Source organism: Perna viridis, chromosome 6 (assembly GCF_037379345.1).
Source record: "Perna viridis isolate PV_CMFRI_1.1 ecotype Kerala chromosome 6, ASM3737934v1, whole genome shotgun sequence".
Classification (NCBI taxonomy): domain Eukaryota; kingdom Metazoa; phylum Mollusca; class Bivalvia; order Mytilida; family Mytilidae; genus Perna; species Perna viridis.
The window spans coordinates 7,087,336-7,105,846 of NC_142450.1; the positions used below are offsets into that span (position 1 = coordinate 7,087,336).

The 18,511-nt window shown below is 35.1% G+C and overlaps 1 protein-coding gene across 3 annotated transcripts; it reads right to left on the minus strand.

The window, feature by feature from the left end:
* Window positions 1–10,070: 10,070 nt before the first annotated feature.
* On the minus strand, window positions 10,071–18,511 carry LOC148613495 (uncharacterized). Of its 3 annotated transcripts, XR_015923360.1 has the most exons (3): window positions 18,298–18,511; window positions 10,950–17,472; window positions 10,071–10,124 (listed from the first exon to the last, which is right to left on the minus strand). XR_015923360.1 is itself a non-coding variant. In XM_088586802.1 (2 exons), the coding sequence occupies exon 2, from the start codon at window positions 17,331–17,333 to the stop codon at window positions 11,424–11,426; it is 5,910 nt and encodes a 1,969-aa protein (XP_088442928.1). In that variant the 5' UTR covers window positions 17,334–17,472; window positions 18,298–18,511; the 3' UTR covers window positions 10,071–11,423. The 3 variants fall into 3 exon arrangements, 1 of the variants encoding a protein (XP_088442928.1); XR_015923361.1 differs by having other exon boundaries at window positions 10,950–18,511; XM_088586802.1 differs by having other exon boundaries at window positions 10,071–17,472.

Below are 18,511 nucleotides of genomic sequence, written 5' to 3' on the forward strand. Positions count from 1 at the left end.
ATACATCGCATCTACCCGAAAGAACTTGAGATAAAGGATACTACATACACTGTGAAGTAAGCCTCTTATCTTGACCTATACTTAGAAATCGATGGTAAAGGAAAACTATTGACCGAACTTTACCACAAACGTGATGACTTTTCATTCAGAATTGTCAACTTTCCTTTCATCTGTGGCAACATCCCTTCAGCACATGTGTATGGAGTGTTAATATCACAACTCATACGTTATGCCAGAGCTTGCCGAAACTACGCAGACTTTTTGTATCGCGCTAGAATTCTAACAAATAGGCTTCTGGAACATGGTTATGTTGCTACAAGATTGAAGTCATCACTACAAATGTTTTATGGTCGTCATCATGAACTTGTGGATCGTTATGGTGTATCCATCTGCGCCATGAAAACTGATTTGTTCAACGTGTCATAGTTTTCCTTTCCTCTTTCGTCTAACCCGGACTTGACTTTTTATGATCAACTCGGCAGGTGTTTCTAGAAAAACAGAGGACCCTTACCCTACCGGTGCACTTGGTCCATGCTCCCAGTTTTTAGTGGAGTCCGAGTTGCTTATTTGCTTTTGTTACTTTGTATGTATGATTGTAGTTACTTTATGTTCTTTGTTGTGTATGTCTGTTTTCCATGTCTGGTCTTTGTCCCTGGATTAAATTCTTTTGATTACCGCTATAACCTTGGTTCCCTTGGTTACTCTTTGCAACTTTTAATTTCAACAAGGATCTAATCGAAAATTAATTACTAAACTGCAATTTTTTTCAATATACCTATCATGTGGGTGGCTGAGACACATAAATTTGTGTTAAAATTCTTTTTTAAAATGCCATTTTCTTGCATAATGTATGGGTGGGAGCATTGTTAAATTCAAAATGGGTATATGATTGATGACTAGTTTGCAATTTTTTTCCAAAATACTATCATGTGGGTGGCTGCGACACATATAATAATTTTATGAATTTTTGTTTCTATTCAGGAACGAAGATATATGTTTTTACACTGCCAAAATCTGCAATGATATTTTAATTCATAGAAAGAATGTTTTTATATAAATAGCGAAATATTTTAATATTATAGTCTCGTAACTCATTTAAGGGTGGATCTCGAATGGCAGTAATTTTATTACTTTTAATTTGTGTTCTATATTTTATTGTATATATGTATATGAGAGGTGAGACTTAAATAAAATATTTGTCTGTCTGTCTGTCTATATTACAATCACAATTCTTAAAATTGACATATTTTTTGCAAAATGTATGAGTGTGGACATTTTCAATTTCCATAAGAGTATAAAATTATTTACTAAAAGGCTATGTGTTTTCAATGTAACTGTCATGTTGGGGACTGCGACACATATATTTAAGTCAAAATTCTTCACCAATGTCAAATTCATGTATGAGTGTGAACACTTTAATGTTTCATGAAGGTTTCCATTTTTTGTATAGAATGTTTGAAATTGTCAATGTAAGCAGAGACCTACAATTACAGGTCTATGATATAAGTACTATGTATCATATACTGGTGACTGCGGCAAATAAATTTCAGCCCAAATTCTTTTAAGTCAGGGTTGGAGCACCTGGTACACCAGGCAATAATATTTGTTGGAGCTGCATGCCATACATAAATGTCTTGAAAAAAAAACAATTTCAAATATAGCAAGGCTTCCTTCCCGGCGTAAGAATCGAGATTCGGGTGCTACACCTTTTTTTGTCGAATCACGTACATGTACTGTCCGTAATTCAGTCAGAGAAGTATTTTCTAGCTAGTGACTGCCAGAATCTGTCAGGAACTCTTCTAATCCACGTCTCAGTTCTACCTAGAACAGTTCCTGACAGGAGAGGGTCACGAACCACGACAGATTATGGCAGAGCTTGTCCAAAGCCCTGACAGATCCCGATAAGGTGTGTCAAGGGTCAGAACAGTTTCTGACAGTTTAGAACTGTTCTATGACAGCGAATCCTGACAGAATTGAAGAGAGGTTAGAAGTGATCGCAACTGTATATAAATACTTGAAATGACTTATAGTGCTGCGGACGGCTAAGTATTTTTCGAACTTTTAATGGGCCTAGAGGGTATACGGCTATATCATATGTCAATGGAAAGATAAATCAATGTAGTTTTTTTGAATATCAGTCTTTTCTAACTGAAACGTGGGAAAGTTTTCCGCTATGTTTCATTAATTAGAGGAGGGGTCAAAGATCAATCGACCCCAATACACTTTGAATAGTGGTTGAAGTGAAATCATTTATTGTAGGTATCGGAAAACAAGTATCATGTAAAGATCATATGTATAGAATTTCAAAAATGTAAAAAAGAACTTTTTCCGACAAAAGTTGGCTATTTAATCACAGAACAAAAATGTCCCTAAAATTGGTTGTATTTTAGTGCATTTTCAATGATTAAGAGATAATAAGATACCGTAGAATATTACAATGTATATCTTCTATTTACAGAATGACAAATAAAATAAACACAACGTTCACGATTCGATCTGCAACAAGGGCTTTGCAAAATGAGTTTGAAGTTGCAAATTTTCACATATTTAAACTATTATTTTCACATATTTAAACTATTATTTGTACAAAAATTGTATAACACGGAATGGTTTCCGGACAATTTGTCTAGATTTATTTTTGTACATACAAAAATCATACATATTTTTGTTGTTGCATTTGTCTTTATATGCTTGGACTAAAAAAAAACCGTTAAAGATTCAACCATGAATCAGGGATTCTCAAACAAACTGGGAACAAAAAATGCGACTCGGGGGTTCATGATAAGGCTGGATTTCGTAATAAATTTGACAATACACAAACTGTGAACTTTGAAATTTGCATGGAAGCATGTGCAAACATGTACATGCATGTTGTCACAATATATATGTCTTATGTTTTACTGTGCGTCAGACTGATGCTTGTAATGCAATATCCTCTAAAGTGGCAGATCCACATTGTGAAAAGGAGGATGTTAGCCGGAGTTCCTCAGAAAAGGCGGTGTGTGCTAGGATATTATTTACGTTTTTTTTTTTTTGTCAATTTTACACATGAAAATGACAATAATAAAAAAGGGGAGTGCCAATCCCATCACAACCTCTGGTTCGGCCGTCACTCTGAACGGATTATACTAAACAAGTTGATAAAAACAAACCAGATTCCTTGTAAAAATTCTAACGCAGAAAGAAGAAAGAAGTTCAGACGCAATAAAAACTTCTAAGATTTGTTTACCTCTCAAAAAGACTCCAAGTTTAGTTGCCGTATGAATAGGACACAATGGTTTACAACATAGTTGTTATAGAACATTAGTTCATAGGAAACATCACTGTCCAGGCCAGGGGCGGATCAAAAATAGTTAAAAAAAGAAAGGCTCTGATCAAGACGTTTGAAAACAGGGGATGCAATCCATCGTTTGCTATATTTACTGTCTATAAGTTGTTATAAACTTACTATTTTTACGGTGTAAACATACATGTACAGAGCAGTTGTAGTAAGTGGATTGTGCATTGAATTGTGCGTTACTTCTGTTGTCATATTTTGACATGATAGAAAAGTTGTTTTGAACATTAACAATGTCATAGTTTCAATTTTTGGGCAGCTAATCATGTCTGTCTGCTTCACGCAAAGAATGAATAAGTGAGCCACTTTATGGTTCACTGTAATTCTGATTTGTTATAATCTAAATACCAAAAAGAATCAAACTTAATATGGGATCACAACTGTAAAAGCCTAATTCGCTACCATATGGTTACGTCTTGCCCCCTCCCTTCACGCAATGGAAGGGGGAGGGGCAGGACCGTAACCCTTGCCTAACAAGATGCTGTAAAATCCAGGAATCGGAAATAAGCCATTTACATTCATAACTTGGAAACTTTTCATCGGTCTATATGATAGTAAAGGCAGATTTTATTTGAAATAATCCATTTACAAAAAATCTTTGTAAAGTTCTCTTTTTCACCTTCATATACTATATTACTTTTAAGCAATGCCATAGTTTCCCTCCTTCGTTTAAACCGGAATGACATCATTATATAAGAACAGATCGACGGGCGCTTAAGGAAAAACAAAGAAAAGGCGTTCAAATAAATATCCTACCAATGAACCTGGTCCAAACCCCCAGTTTGTTTTTAGCAAGCCTTGCTTGCTAATTAATTCTTTAAATCTATATATGTTTTTCTTATGACTAATTTTGTATTTTGGTGCTTTGTCTTGACTGTGAATATTCTGCTTTTCATTCCAATTTCCTCAAAACGAACATTGTTGAGCGCTCGATTATTGAATGACAGAAGAAATATGTCAAACTTATTTATCTGCTTAAAGAACACTTAGAACATTGATCAAGTTAAAAAAATAAGTTACTTTGGATAATATTCATGCTTTTCTGTTGTACCAACATTTCGGAAACAGGACAGATTGTCCAGAAAATGATTTTTAGTATAATTAGAATTTAAAATATGTGAAAATTTGCAACTTCAAACACATTTTGGAAAGCTCATGTTGCAGATCGAATTGAGAACGTTGTGTTTATTTTATTTGTTATTCAGTAAAGAATACTCAGACATACATTGTTGAATGATACGCACGGTGCCTTATGATCTCATAATCATTGAAAATGCACTAAAATGCAACCATTTTAGGGGCAATATTGTTCTGTGATTAAATAATCAACATTTGTCGGAAAAAGTTCTTTTTTTCACATTTTTGAAATTCTATACATGTGAACTTTACATGTTACTGGTTTCCTAATACCTAAAATAAGTGATTTCACTTAAATTACTTATCAAAGTGTACTGGTGTCGATTGATCTTTGACCCCTCCTCTAATTAATGCAAAATAGCAGAAAACTTTACTGCTTTTCACTTTGATAAGTACGATATTCAAGAACTACATTGATTTATCTTTCCATTGCCATATGATATAGCCGTATACCCTCTAAGCCCATTAAACTCGAAAACTAAATCACTTTTGATACATGTTCGCAGCACTATTAAATGGAGTCAGCACATGCCGTGCATTTACAGTTTTTTCCACCCCAAGATTTTATAATGTTTTAAATTTATTAAAATTTAATATTTTTTTTCTAAAATTGTCAGGTACGTCATTCCATAAAACAGCTGCAGCATGTTTAAATGAGTTCTTATCATAAGTAGTTGTTCGTATTCTTGGTATATCAACAATATTTGAATACTTAAAATTATAATTTGAGTTTCTAAAAACAAGAAGATCAAGTAAACATGGCGGTGCCAGTTTTGGTGACAGTTTGTTTAAAATCTTAAAACACTCTAAAGCCATTGCACGCATTCTTCTGATCTTAAGCGATGATACTTTAGTTTGATCTAATAGTTCATCATATGTACTCTCGTAGTCTTTATACATAAACCGCAAGGCTCTCTCTTGTATTTTTTCCAACTTAGAAGTATTAATTATAGTGCAAAAATGCCATGCCAAGGACAAAAATTAAAGTTCGAAAGAATACAAGTGAAAAAAATATGGTAAGTGTATTTAATTTGAAGAGGTAGCAGCCACTGCTCTTAACCACATTGAGTTGCTGTGAGGCCTTACGACAGATATTTTTTATATGTTGATTGCAATGCAATTGATAGTCTATATCGATCCCCAGTAATTTGACAACATCATCACAGGTTATTACAGATGACTCAATATTAAAAACAGGCTTCATATCATGGGTTTTATCACCAATAGCAACACCCAGATTTTTTTCAGATTGGCCTACATACAGTTAAATTTATTTTAAACTCTATCAATACAGTACTTTCCTTTAAAAGAACAGACATTAATTATCAAAGTTATAATCAGCATAAGACACGGTTTTATCATCAGCATAATTATATAAAGTACCCTGTTCAATAAAACAAAATATATCATTTATAAATATGTTAAAAAGTAAGGGACAGAGAGTATAGAACCTTGAGGCACATCCTTAGTGATGTCAACCCAGTCACTGACTACTCCCTGCAATTTGATTTGCTGCTTATGACCTGTTGTATAATTTTCCAATAATTTTACAGATTTAGATGATAAGCCGTAAGCAGAAAGTTTACTTAAAAGAATAGCATGTGTCTGACAATCAAAAGCTTTCGAAAGGTCCATTAATATAGCTGCCACATACTGGTTTTTATCAAGTGCGAATTTCCCATCTTCAGTGACCTTCAGCAAAGTGGTCTGGCACCCATGCCTTTTTCTAAAAGCACATAAAAAAGAATGAAAAATGTTTTCAAAATCATTTGTCAATTGATCAAACAGAACCATTTCATATAGCTTAGATATCGTTGGTAAAATACTGACAGGACGGTATTTTTTTCTTGTCCACTGGATCACTTTTTTATATAAAGGTACAACCAGTGCTTCTTTAGACCTGTTTGGAAAATTACTATTACAAATAGTATCATTTATCAAAGATGTAATAATCTGGTTAAGAGCAGGAGCCCAAGCACATATAAGCTTAGATGAGATATTATCTGTAGCTTTCACAGCTAAATTCCATAACTCCCTCACCCAAAACTCGGACAAGTTGTACTAAAGAATTTCTTATTTTTCTGCTTCATTATATGCAAGGTAAAAACCCTCTAGTGATACTAATTTTTGTAGGATCCTCTTCCAGACATCTTAATCAATTATTATTTCTTTTAATCACGAAATCGTTTTTATACGTTTTAAAAATTTCGTCTTTAGCAAAGCCTCGTCTACATGCAAAAATTTGCACTGTATGTGTGTAGAAACTTTCACACGTGTGTAAAAGCAAAATTGCTAAGCACTTATATGAGTTTTTGTAGGGTGTGAGTTTTTAAAAAAATCTAACAGTGAATCAATATTCGGTCTTCTGTTGACACATCCTTACAATGGATGGAAATCTTGCCTTTAAAAGACGACAAAGAAGACTCACTTCCTTTTATTTTGGTGGGAATCACCCTGGAATAAAGACGTGGGCTTTTGACAGTCTATCTGTTTGGTGTTAGAAACATTCACTGAACAACAGTGGCTTTAGTCCAAATTTCCTCTGATCTTGCAACCCTCCTCATTTTTATTTGGATAGACAAGATAGAGAGGGATGTAGGGACAGAGAAAATTCGGACTAATTGAAAAGTAGATGGAGAGATGCCTACGGATACTAGATTGCATGTATGGTGATTGTCGCCTGTGTGATGTTTCTGATAAACATATTGAAGTTGGTAAATTTTCATAACGTCTACTTCATTTTCTGTAGTTTTTACTCGTATATTATCATTATTTCATCTTGAACCGGACACACCTTCCACGCAAATTTTGAAGACTTTTAGAAACTCGTGGCTAGGATTTACATCAGGTTAATGGTATTTAAAATTAGTTCTGTTTATCTTCACTTGTTTATTGTTCATACCTTCTGTACTGTTTTGACTACTGTTTTTTTCCCGATTTTGACTGGTGACAATTTGATGCTGCCCATTTCTGCTGAAGTATACCGGAAATAATGAACCGTAATGGAAGCGGGAGGTTAAGCCCTATACAGCCAGGTTTAACCCACCTTTCATTTTGAAAAGCCAGTACCAACGTCAGGACCATTGCGGTGGTTTTTCAACTTCACAGACTTTGCCCTCATCTTGCCATTTGTTATACAGACTTTCCTTTTAAGCTATTCCTTCTGATTACTGCCTGGTTTTATTAAACTGAGTTCGGTAATTTTGTTAATACCCTTCATCTAACACAAAATCGGAACGATGTGATAACCAGTGGAATGTTGAAATTGACGGTTATAAAATTGCGTTGCATGAAGGAAATTATGCCGTGATATGCATAACTATATAGGATGACCTTGCGTCAGTGTTGGAAGTAGACCAGGGATCTCCTGTACTTGGCGATTGCAATACTGGTAAATAAATTTGTTCCAGTATTGTGATTATTTTTCAAAATTTTGTAATGTATACTAGTATTGTAATTAAGATATTGGTATTGTAATTTAATCATGAAAGTATGATATCGCATAGGTTTTATAGTGTATTGGATTGGATTGGTTCATGTCATCATCTGTTGAAAAGCAAGAGATGAAGAAGAGCAATAAAGGCAATCTTTTGCTTTCAGGGATTTTGTGTCATGAATTTAAGACCATTGAAGATTTAAGACTCACTCTAATGACAGTACATGTGTATCACCAACTTAATATGTAATTTTTTCATGATATTTTTATTTGTTTTAAAAATGTGCTTTGATTCGTGCTTTCAGTCTTTCATATCAACGTCAACATTGCTACATCAATAAAATTTTGATTCTCTGTAGAAATGGGTAATAACAAAACAGTACTTCAGCTAAATTTTCTCATTACTCATGACAATACTTACTACAATACTATAGCTATACAAGTAAAATATTTAAAAAATCACAATACTGGAACAAATTTTATACCAGTATTGGGGACAATACTGGTATACTAGTACTGCAATCGCCAATTTCAGGAGATCCTAGACCGCGGTTTTTTAGGTGTAGGAGTAATATTTCTGAACTTTCTTTCATTAAAAAGTTTCTCGTGATTTGAATATGTGGTAAATTAAATTATCTATCGAATGAAAAAAAATTTGTTGTGCAATAATTTGAAGAATATTACAATTAATGCGACTTTTTATTGGAAAAAAAACGAAAACCCCATTTTTTGGCAATTTTCATAAATTCTGACAATGAAGATCGCCTCAAGTCATCAACAGAACCTCAGAAGTACTAGTTGTAATAGCACTAAACAGAAAATATCAAATAAGTAATTTTTACTGCAACATACATACTCTAGGGTTTTGACATTAAAATCTATACCAATTTAAGCAAAGTGATAAAGAATCCGAGAATATTCTTTGGTGACAAGTTGATTCGGGAATGGGAGGTATAATGGTATCAGGAAATCATCATAAAGCGGATGACACGTGGGTGCACAATGGATCATCCCAGCCCATGCAAATGGACTATATGTAATTCTAGAGCTGTAGAGATGAATTTCTACTTGATAAGGTAGAAACTGGAAAAGGCTTACTAATGGTTCATAGTTCAATTTTTACGACGGACAGTTTTACGTTTATTTATCTCGATAAAATAAAACAAATAAAAACAAACCCTTTGCTACTAAATCATAAATAATCCGTGGAATCTGACATCGAAAAAAAATGCAATTAAGCGTTTTGGATCGGATGGGGTATATTTTTGCATATAAAACAAAAAAAAAAACAAAACAAAACAAAAAAACAAAACAAAACAAAAAACAAAAACAAAAAAAACCAAAAAAACCGGAAATATGATCGCACTTTTTGGATGCCAATAGACATTGAGCTGCATGGAGATAACAATATAACTGTATATCACATGATAAAAATTTGGAATTAACAAAAAATCTGGGGTTTTGTTGATACAATATATAACGAGAATGGATATGGTGAATATGTCAAAGAAACCACAACCCCACCGGGACGAAAAATATCAACTCAAGTCTTCAATGAACAAGAAAACCCTCATATCACATTTGATTTTGTCATAATATTTCTCAGTTTTTTATGCAAATTAGTACACGGAATCCAAACTAAACTAATTCCATACAAAATTCACAATTGTTACCCAATAATCAAATTAGGTAACAAAAGTGAAGTTTGTGATACAAAAATGAATTTTGTCATGGCAAAAGTACATGACTTTTGTAACTTTTGTCCACTGACAGATTACTTTGTATGACAAAATTAAAATTTGTAGTATGTTATAAATTCTGTTTCTAAACGCATTTTGGGTGAACAAAATTCATTTTTGTCTGTACAAAATTGAATTTTGAATACAAAAACACAAGAGTCTCATTCGGCGCCCCGTAAGATTCAGTACGAAAAGGTACGAGTCCGTTGTGAAAACAGAAATAAAGAAACTGATTATACGTTGCACAAATGCAAAAACAAAGGACTACTAGCAATTAACTGACATGTCAGCTACAGACAAGTTTAAACCTACAAAAAGTTATGTCCTCATGTCCTCATTGTATGTAAAATCAATCCCGATTGTTCTGCCTTTAACATGTGTATTCGGTTGAATGTATATGTATTTGCAGATAGCTAACCAATACAATTGTTGAATAGTTTATTGTACTCAAATTGTATGTGTATGTGGTGAAAAGCTACAAAAGAAAAGAGAAAAAACTCATGTAATCTAGGCCATGTGACATGTATGAATGACAAAAGCTCTATAAACATTAGAAAAATGCACATAAGCACAATAAAACATACATGTACAATATTATAATCATAAAAACATGTCAAAGTGAATGTGTGTGTATTCCATGTTTTGATTGGTTTCGGTAGGCAAATATTCCATATCCACTGTACAAAGAAGCTTATCTAATCTATGCTAGTCGAGATAACCTATTAATTTGGTGAACACATATGAGACTTGTTACAGTAAATGAAGTCGCAGTTATATGTAATTGGACATACATGTATGTGTAAGCAGTCATGAAATTCCATACAAACTTTGGATTGTTTAATTATGAGCAGCAAAGTAGCCCTGTAATGGTCAGATAAGGATAACACTCTACTCTATTTTACGAGGTGAAAAATGCATAAAATATCTATATGTACATATACATGTAAAAGTGAAGGAAGTTTCACTCAAATAAAGGTTAAACAAACATGTCATAAAAAATCAATAATTATATGAATTATGTGGTATAAACTCTACCAAATATCATGACACACTTGCAAATATATTTCCACAATTTATCATAAAGAATAAACCTCAAAATTTCTCAAAAATAATTTCTTATAATTTTACCATCATGGACAAAAGGGTCCAAGATCGGAAATGCGTACCAACTTTTCGGTCAACCTTGATTCTGACAATTTCAAAGTTTTGAAAAACTACTTTATCTTGACTTTGAAGGGTGGGGCTTGTTGAATGGATAAAACATTACTCAAATATGATAAAGAAACAAATGATTACTTACACTGTGCCCCATTATGGCTAAAAAAGCACAAAGTGCTACAAAAAATTTCACGTGGATGTCAACAGGAAATGTAAATAATCGAATGAAAATACTAAAACCCGGAAGACAAAATTCGATAATAACATATAGCACAAAATTGAAATAATGTGTGAAGCATTTTTTGAAATTAAACTTAATTAGTAAAATTTAATAAAAATGTATCAAATAAGATACAGCACACTCCTCGCCTGATATTAAAAATATCACTCTTTTCAAAATAACAATATTCACAGTGAATTTAAAAGTTAGGCTATATAACCATAATTTGGTCTCAAAATGAGTTTTTCATCAAAGAAAAAATGATAAAGAAAAATAAATTCAAAAATTGAACTTGATACCCTTATAGTTCAAAGTACAAATACAAAACTTGAATGTATAAACCGTCAAAAGGCATATAACATGACAAATGGCATTAACAATAGATTGACAATGTAATTATTCTGGCAACAAAAGAATGACTTCATGAATTGGACGTGTGTATGTCTTTGCTTCTCCATTGACGACTACACGAACTACGACTTTGCGAACTAATCCATCATCACTAGGAATTGATTTCACAATGAGACCCATAGGCCAAGCTGATCTAGATAATTCTTTGTCGCGCACTAGAACTACATCTCCTAATTTTATGTTTTCTACTTCTAAATTCCACTTACGACGCTTCTGAAGAGTATTTATGTATTCCACTTTCCATCGCTTCCAAAAGATTGCAGAAAGATGCTTAACACGTTCCCACTGTTTACGAAACAATGAAACACGATCGACTTTCATATCATAATCTACATCTGCAGAATTATCCATTCCATCGACAACGCTTGGTAGAACTGGTGATTTCTGGGTAAGTATCATTGAAGGAGATAAAACGCATGGATTTTCTGGATCTGTTGATATCGGGATGAGTGGTCTAGAGTTCATTATAGCTGAAGCTTCTGCAAAGAAGGTAGTAAGAACCTCATGACTTAGATTACGTGATCCATATTCCAACATCATAGACTCAAATATTCGACGTGTAATAGCTATCATTCTTTCCCACACTCCTCCCATGTGGGAAGAATGGGGAGAATTGAAAATCCAAGTCGTTCCTTGTGTGTTCAAATACTTGCGCATGTGAGTGTCATCAACGTTGATGCAATTCAATCTCAGCTCGTTTACCGTACCCACAAAGTTAGTTCCTTTATCAGAATGAATGACCTTAACACTGCCTCGGATAGATGTAAACCTTCTGAGTGCGTTGACAAATGACGATGTAGTCATTTCCTCGACTACCTCTATGTGTGTCGCTCTAGTCGTTAAGCATGTAAACAAAGCACCCCATCTCTTACTATTGGCCGATCCTCCACGTGTGCGTCGGGTTACTACTTCGAAAGGTCCAAAGATATCCACACCTACGTATGAGAACGGTGGCTCCCCATAACTTAACCTTTCTTCTGGGAGATCAGACATTTTCTGACTACTCGGTTCTGACCTTAACTTACGACATGTGACACATTTGAAGATAATTGACGAAACAAGTTTCTTCCCGCCTAAAATCCAATATCCAGCTGATCTGACTCGACCCTCTGTCGTGTGACGTCCTTGATGTTTGACTTCAATGTGGAATTTACGGACAATCAATGTAGTTGTTGGATGTTTTCCAGGAAGAATGATCGGATGTCTGAGTTGACCTTCTAAACCACTTGCTTTCCTTAGTCGACCTCCTACGCACAAAAGTCCATCCTTGTTCAAATACGGGTCCAACTGATAGATTTTGCTGTTTTTATCAATTGGTTTTGAGAGTTTAAGATTCTCGATCTCAGTAGAAAAGAACTTCCTTTGAACGTCCATGATTATAACACATTCAGTACTGCGAATCAAATCAATGTCATTGCATTTACCAGAGTGCTCATCTTTGTGTTTCTGTATGAATTTACGAATCGTCACTAATGATCTTACAAGTCTATCCCAGTCAGAAAATCTAGAATACAAGTCATCATTAAAACCTTGAACTGGATCTGTTACATCCGCCTTGATGTCTACTTTGTTACAACGAATCTCAGAATCCTCGTCCGGATTAATCAGGCGGTGAGTGTCCTGATCAGAATTTACCAACTTCGGTCCACATAACCAAGTACTATGTTGCATGTCAATTGGGTTGATCCCTCTTGTTCCAACATCTGCTGGATTTTCCTCACTACGAATATAAAACCACTGAGACGGATCACTGAGCTTTCTGATGTGTGCAACACGGTTTCCGACGTAAACGAAAAATCGTCTCTGATTGTTGTTTATGTACCCCAAGACCACACGACTATCACTGAAGAATTTAACCTGGTCGAGTTCGAGTTGTAATTGATCGATAGCTATCTGACTAACCTCTATAGCGAGCACAGCTGCACACAGCTCTAATCTTGGTATCGTGTGTCCACTGCGGGGTGTGACTTTGGATTTTCCTAATACGAATCCAACTTTGGTTGAGTTGTTCCGATAAGTAACATGTAAGTATGAAACAGCAGAAATTGCAAGTTCTGACGCATCACAATAAGTAAGTAACTCTCGACTTACAGTTTCACTAAGGTAAGGAACTATTACTCTTGGAATTTGAAGCGATTCAAGATAATGTAAGTTTTCCTTCCATTTGTACCACTCTTGAAGTTGATCTTCGGTTAACGGTTCATCCCAATCAACCGTAATTGCTACTATTTTCCTCAAGATTATCTTTCCACTAATGGTGACAGGTGATATGAACCCAAGAGGGTCAAAGAGACTATTCACTACAGACAGAATGCCTCGACGAGTTGCAGGTTTTTTGTCTGTCGATATACTGATCTTAAAGGTATCTGAGCCTAAATCCCACAATAGTCCTAGACTACGCTGAGTGAGAGTGTCCTTTTCAAAGTCAAGATTTACCAAGCCTTTAGCGATGTCTTCTGATTTGAATGAGCTCATTACTTCTCCACTATTTGAGGCGAATTTATGGAGTCTTAATTGTCCATGTACTTTCATTGCATCCTGTGTCCTAGAAACTAAGTCGATAGCTTCGTCAGCTGTTGAACAAGACACCAGTCCATCATCAACATAAAAATGGTTGATAATAAAGTCCTTAACATCGCTTCCATGTGTCTCCTCTGCTAAGCTGCCTATGCGTCTAAGACCATACATTGCGATTGACGGAGAGGGGCTGTTGCCAAATACATGTGCCCTCATTCTATAAGGTACCAACGGATTGTCAAATATGTTGTCTTTGTGCCACAAAAACCTGAGGTAATCACGATCTTGCTCGTTGACCAAGAACGAATGGAACATTTGTTCAATATCTGCGACTATGGCGATCATTTCTTTTCTAAACCTGATGAGTATGCCCACGAGACTATTTATAAGATCTGGCCCTTGTAGAAGTTGAGAGTTAAGTGAGATGCCTTGGTACGTAGCAGACGAGTCGAATACCCCGCGTATTCTGTCTAACTTATGTGGGTGATAAACACCGAAAAGCGGTAAGTACCACCGCTCTTTATCTGGTGGAATTTCTGGTGCCAACTCTGCATGGTTACGATCGAAGATTTGTTCCATAAAGGTCATAAAATGTTCCTTTTTCTTAACATTTTTCCTCAGGGAATAATCCAGTGAACGAGCACGATTCAACGCCAAGTCGAAGTTATCAGGTATAGGTTCCTTGTTTGCACGGAATGGCAAAGGTGCAGTCCATTTGCCCTCAGTTCCTATGTGAAATTCCTTGTCCATGACTTCAAGGAATTGTCTATCGTCTGTAGATAAACCTGGAGTGTTATCATCATTCCTAGTCTCGAATATGTCAAGGTGAGTAACTCTCGTCTTCCTTTTACTCAAATCACCATCCGATATGTTTACGACTTGCTGACACGGTTCCAAAGTGCTAATGAGACCACTCTTACTGATGAAAGTTTTGTAAACTTTGGTAGAAGAAACATGTTTCCCAGATAAGCATACGTCGCCAATGATCGTCCAACCAAGAGGCGATCGTTGCGCAAACGGTAATTCAGGTGACCCGATCCTCTGATCAATAACATGATGAGCTTTAGGTAAGTCACGACCTATCAGTAATAGAATTTCCTTGTTTGTACTTGAGTCAGGTAAGTATTGCGCGATATCCTGCATGTGAGGAAAGTGTTGAGCGACATTTGAGGTAGGTATCTCGGTTTCGTTTTCAGGCAGATTGTCACATTCCAGAACTGGAGGTAAGTGAACTTGAACATTATCTGATCCTTCTACGACTAGTTCATCAGCTAAACGACCATTCGTTACACACGTTCCTGAGCAAGATTGCATGGTGTACTGTACTGAGTTAGAGTGTATTCCAAGACTGTCAAATAACGCACCTTTACCGAGAGACTTATTGCTCTGATCATCGAGCATTGCGAAACAATCAACAAAATTGTCACTTTGACCGTTCTTGTATACACGCACTGGGACGATACGAGCACATGATTTACCACGAAACTTTCCGCAGACTTCTGTACATTTTGCTTTTACTAAGACGGTACCAGTTACCTCCTCGCCATGAATTTGCGCACTAGGAAGGTCTTGTTTCGGTTTCGTTGACTCCTGAGAAATATGTAGAGCTGTACAGTGTCTATCGCTTTTACAAACATTACATTGTATCTTCGCCTCACATTTCTTCGCAAAGTGAGAAGTGGTTTCACAACATCTGTAACAAACGTTCTTAGACTTTAGAATTTCTCTCCGATCATGAAAACTTTTACCTCTGAAGGCGTTACACTGATTGATTGTATGTTTCGAACCTGGATGTATTATGCACAACAGTTTATCATTTCCCGCTTTCGTGACAACTTCTGTTTTGAGACTTGCAACTTGTTTAAGTTTCATGTTGTTCGATAACTGAGTCTTTCCTCGGAAATTTGTGCTTTCCTTCGACGAACCGAAATTGAGTCCTGGGTCGTTACGTATCGAACTAATTTCGCCAATAAAGTCAACGAATTCCTCAAACGGCGGATATAAAACACCGTGCTGTTTCTTGTAATTTACTACTCGATTTATCCACTTATCTTGGATATGTCTAGGAAGCTTTTGTATGATTTGTTTCAACCCTAATGAAGAGTCCAAGTAAGCAAAAATGCTGCTATACGCTGGCAACACTTTGACTGCCTGGATCTCGACCAACAAGTCCGACAATTCATATAACCTTTGATAGTCTAATGAATCTGGTAATTTCATGATCCTCGATTTCAATACCGATTCTATCAATTCTGGAGACCCAAAACGTTTGTCTAATCTAGACCAAATCAGGTCTAAACAGTTCTCTGGCTGGTCTGCGCATGAGGCACGAGCACTCATGACTAATCGGTACGCATTAGCATTTCGATTTATACAGCTGGATAGAAGTGTTATTTCTTCAAGTGGTGAACAATCAATTTCAGTAGTCATTCTCAAAAATTGAGCTTTCCAAACAAGGTATTGTTCAGGTTTGTCGTCGAACAACTGTCTCTGCATACTTTCTAGTAAGAGATTTTTCTTTAACAAATAGTTTGAAGGATCTACAACATTCTGGTTACCACGATCGAAGGTGTGAGGCAAGGTTGACATGTGTCTCGCTTGCTGTTTAACATGAGGTGTTGATGTGGGATAAAAGACAGGTGCTTCAGCAGAAAGTTTGTTGTCGTTTTCAGCTTTCGTATACGAAATGTCTCTTAAGAAATTAAGCGTCTTTTCGAAAGGAGTTATCGTTTCCTTTGGCAATTCCGTTTCAAACTCATTTTTATCTGCTTGACTAGGTCTCTCATTGATCACACTCGCCTCTGCCTCTGCCGCGGCTACTGTCTTTAATTGTTCTAGCACTTTAATTTCACATTCCTTGTCAAATTTTTCCTTTTTCAATGTGAGTTCTTTTTCTAGAAATTTTAATTTCACTTTTTCTGATTCGACCTTTGCCTGTGTCTGTAAGGCCAATTGGCTCGCGTTCGAATTATCAGTTTTAATAGATCTATGAGTTTGTCTACTTTTGCTGGATTCTGTATCGCAATTATCCTTAGCTAACTGGATTCTGTCCACTAATTTACACACTTTAGATTTCAACTCTTGAAATATTGGCCAGTATTGTTCTGTATAATCTTGTGCATTTTCTAATGGACAACGAGATAAAAAGTCCAAATATTCATTTGAAATTTTCTCAAATCTCTGGAACACTGTGTTTAAATTTGATTCTTCAGTTTGTAGTGCTTTAAGTGAAGCCGGTAATTGCTCTAGTTTTGAAAGAGTGTCTTTTAACATAAAACATGATGATTTGATCTTCTTTTCATGACCGTCTAATAAAGCTTTCTGAAAATCTTTGCCCTTTTCTGTAGGTACACTTTGTCGATGCTCTGTGTCTGCCATCTTTGATTATCAGAGTCTTTTCACTGTTCTGCCTTTAACATGTGTATTCGGTTGAATGTATATGTATTTGCAGATAGCTAACCAATACAATTGTTGAATAGTTTATTGTACTCAAATTGTATGTGTATGTGGTGAAAAGCTACAAAAGAAAAGAGAAAAAACTCATGTAATCTAGGCCATGTGACATGTATGAATGACAAAAGCTCTATAAACATTAGAAAAATGCACATAAGCACAATAAAACATACATGTACAATATTATAATCATAAAAACATGTCAAAGTGAATGTGTGTGTATTCCATGTTTTGATTGGTTTCGGTAGGCAAATATTCCATATCCACTGTACAAAGAAGCTTATCTAATCTATGCTAGTCGAGATAACCTATTAATTTGGTGAACACATATGAGACTTGTTACAGTAAATGAAGTCGCAGTTATATGTAATTGGACATACATGTATGTGTAAGCAGTCATGAAATTCCATACAAACTTTGGATTGTTTAATTATGAGCAGCAAAGTAGCCCTGTAATGGTCAGATAAGGATAACACTCTACTCTATTTTACGAGGTGAAAAATGCATAAAATATCTATATGTACATATACATGTAAAAGTGAAGGAAGTTTCACTCAAATAAAGGTTAAACAAACATGTCATAAAAAATCAATAATTATATGAATTATGTGGTATAAACTCTACCAAATATCATGACACACTTGCAAATATATTTCCACAATTTATCATAAAGAATAAACCTCAAAATTTCTCAAAAATAATTTCTTATAATTTTACCATCATGGACAAAAGGGTCCAAGATCGGAAATGCGTACCAACTTTTCGGTCAACCTTGATTCTGACAATTTCAAAGTTTTGAAAAACTACTTTATCTTGACTTTGAAGGGTGGGGCTTGTTGAATGGATAAAACATTACTCAAATATGATAAAGAAACAAATGATTACTTACACTGTGCCCCATTATGGCTAAAAAAGCACAAAGTGCTACAAAAAATTTCACGTGGATGTCAACAGGAAATGTAAATAATCGAATGAAAATACTAAAACCCGGAAGACAAAATTCGATAATAACATATAGCACAAAATTGAAATAATGTGTGAAGCATTTTTTGAAATTAAACTTAATTAGTAAAATTTAATAAAAATGTATCAAATAAGATACA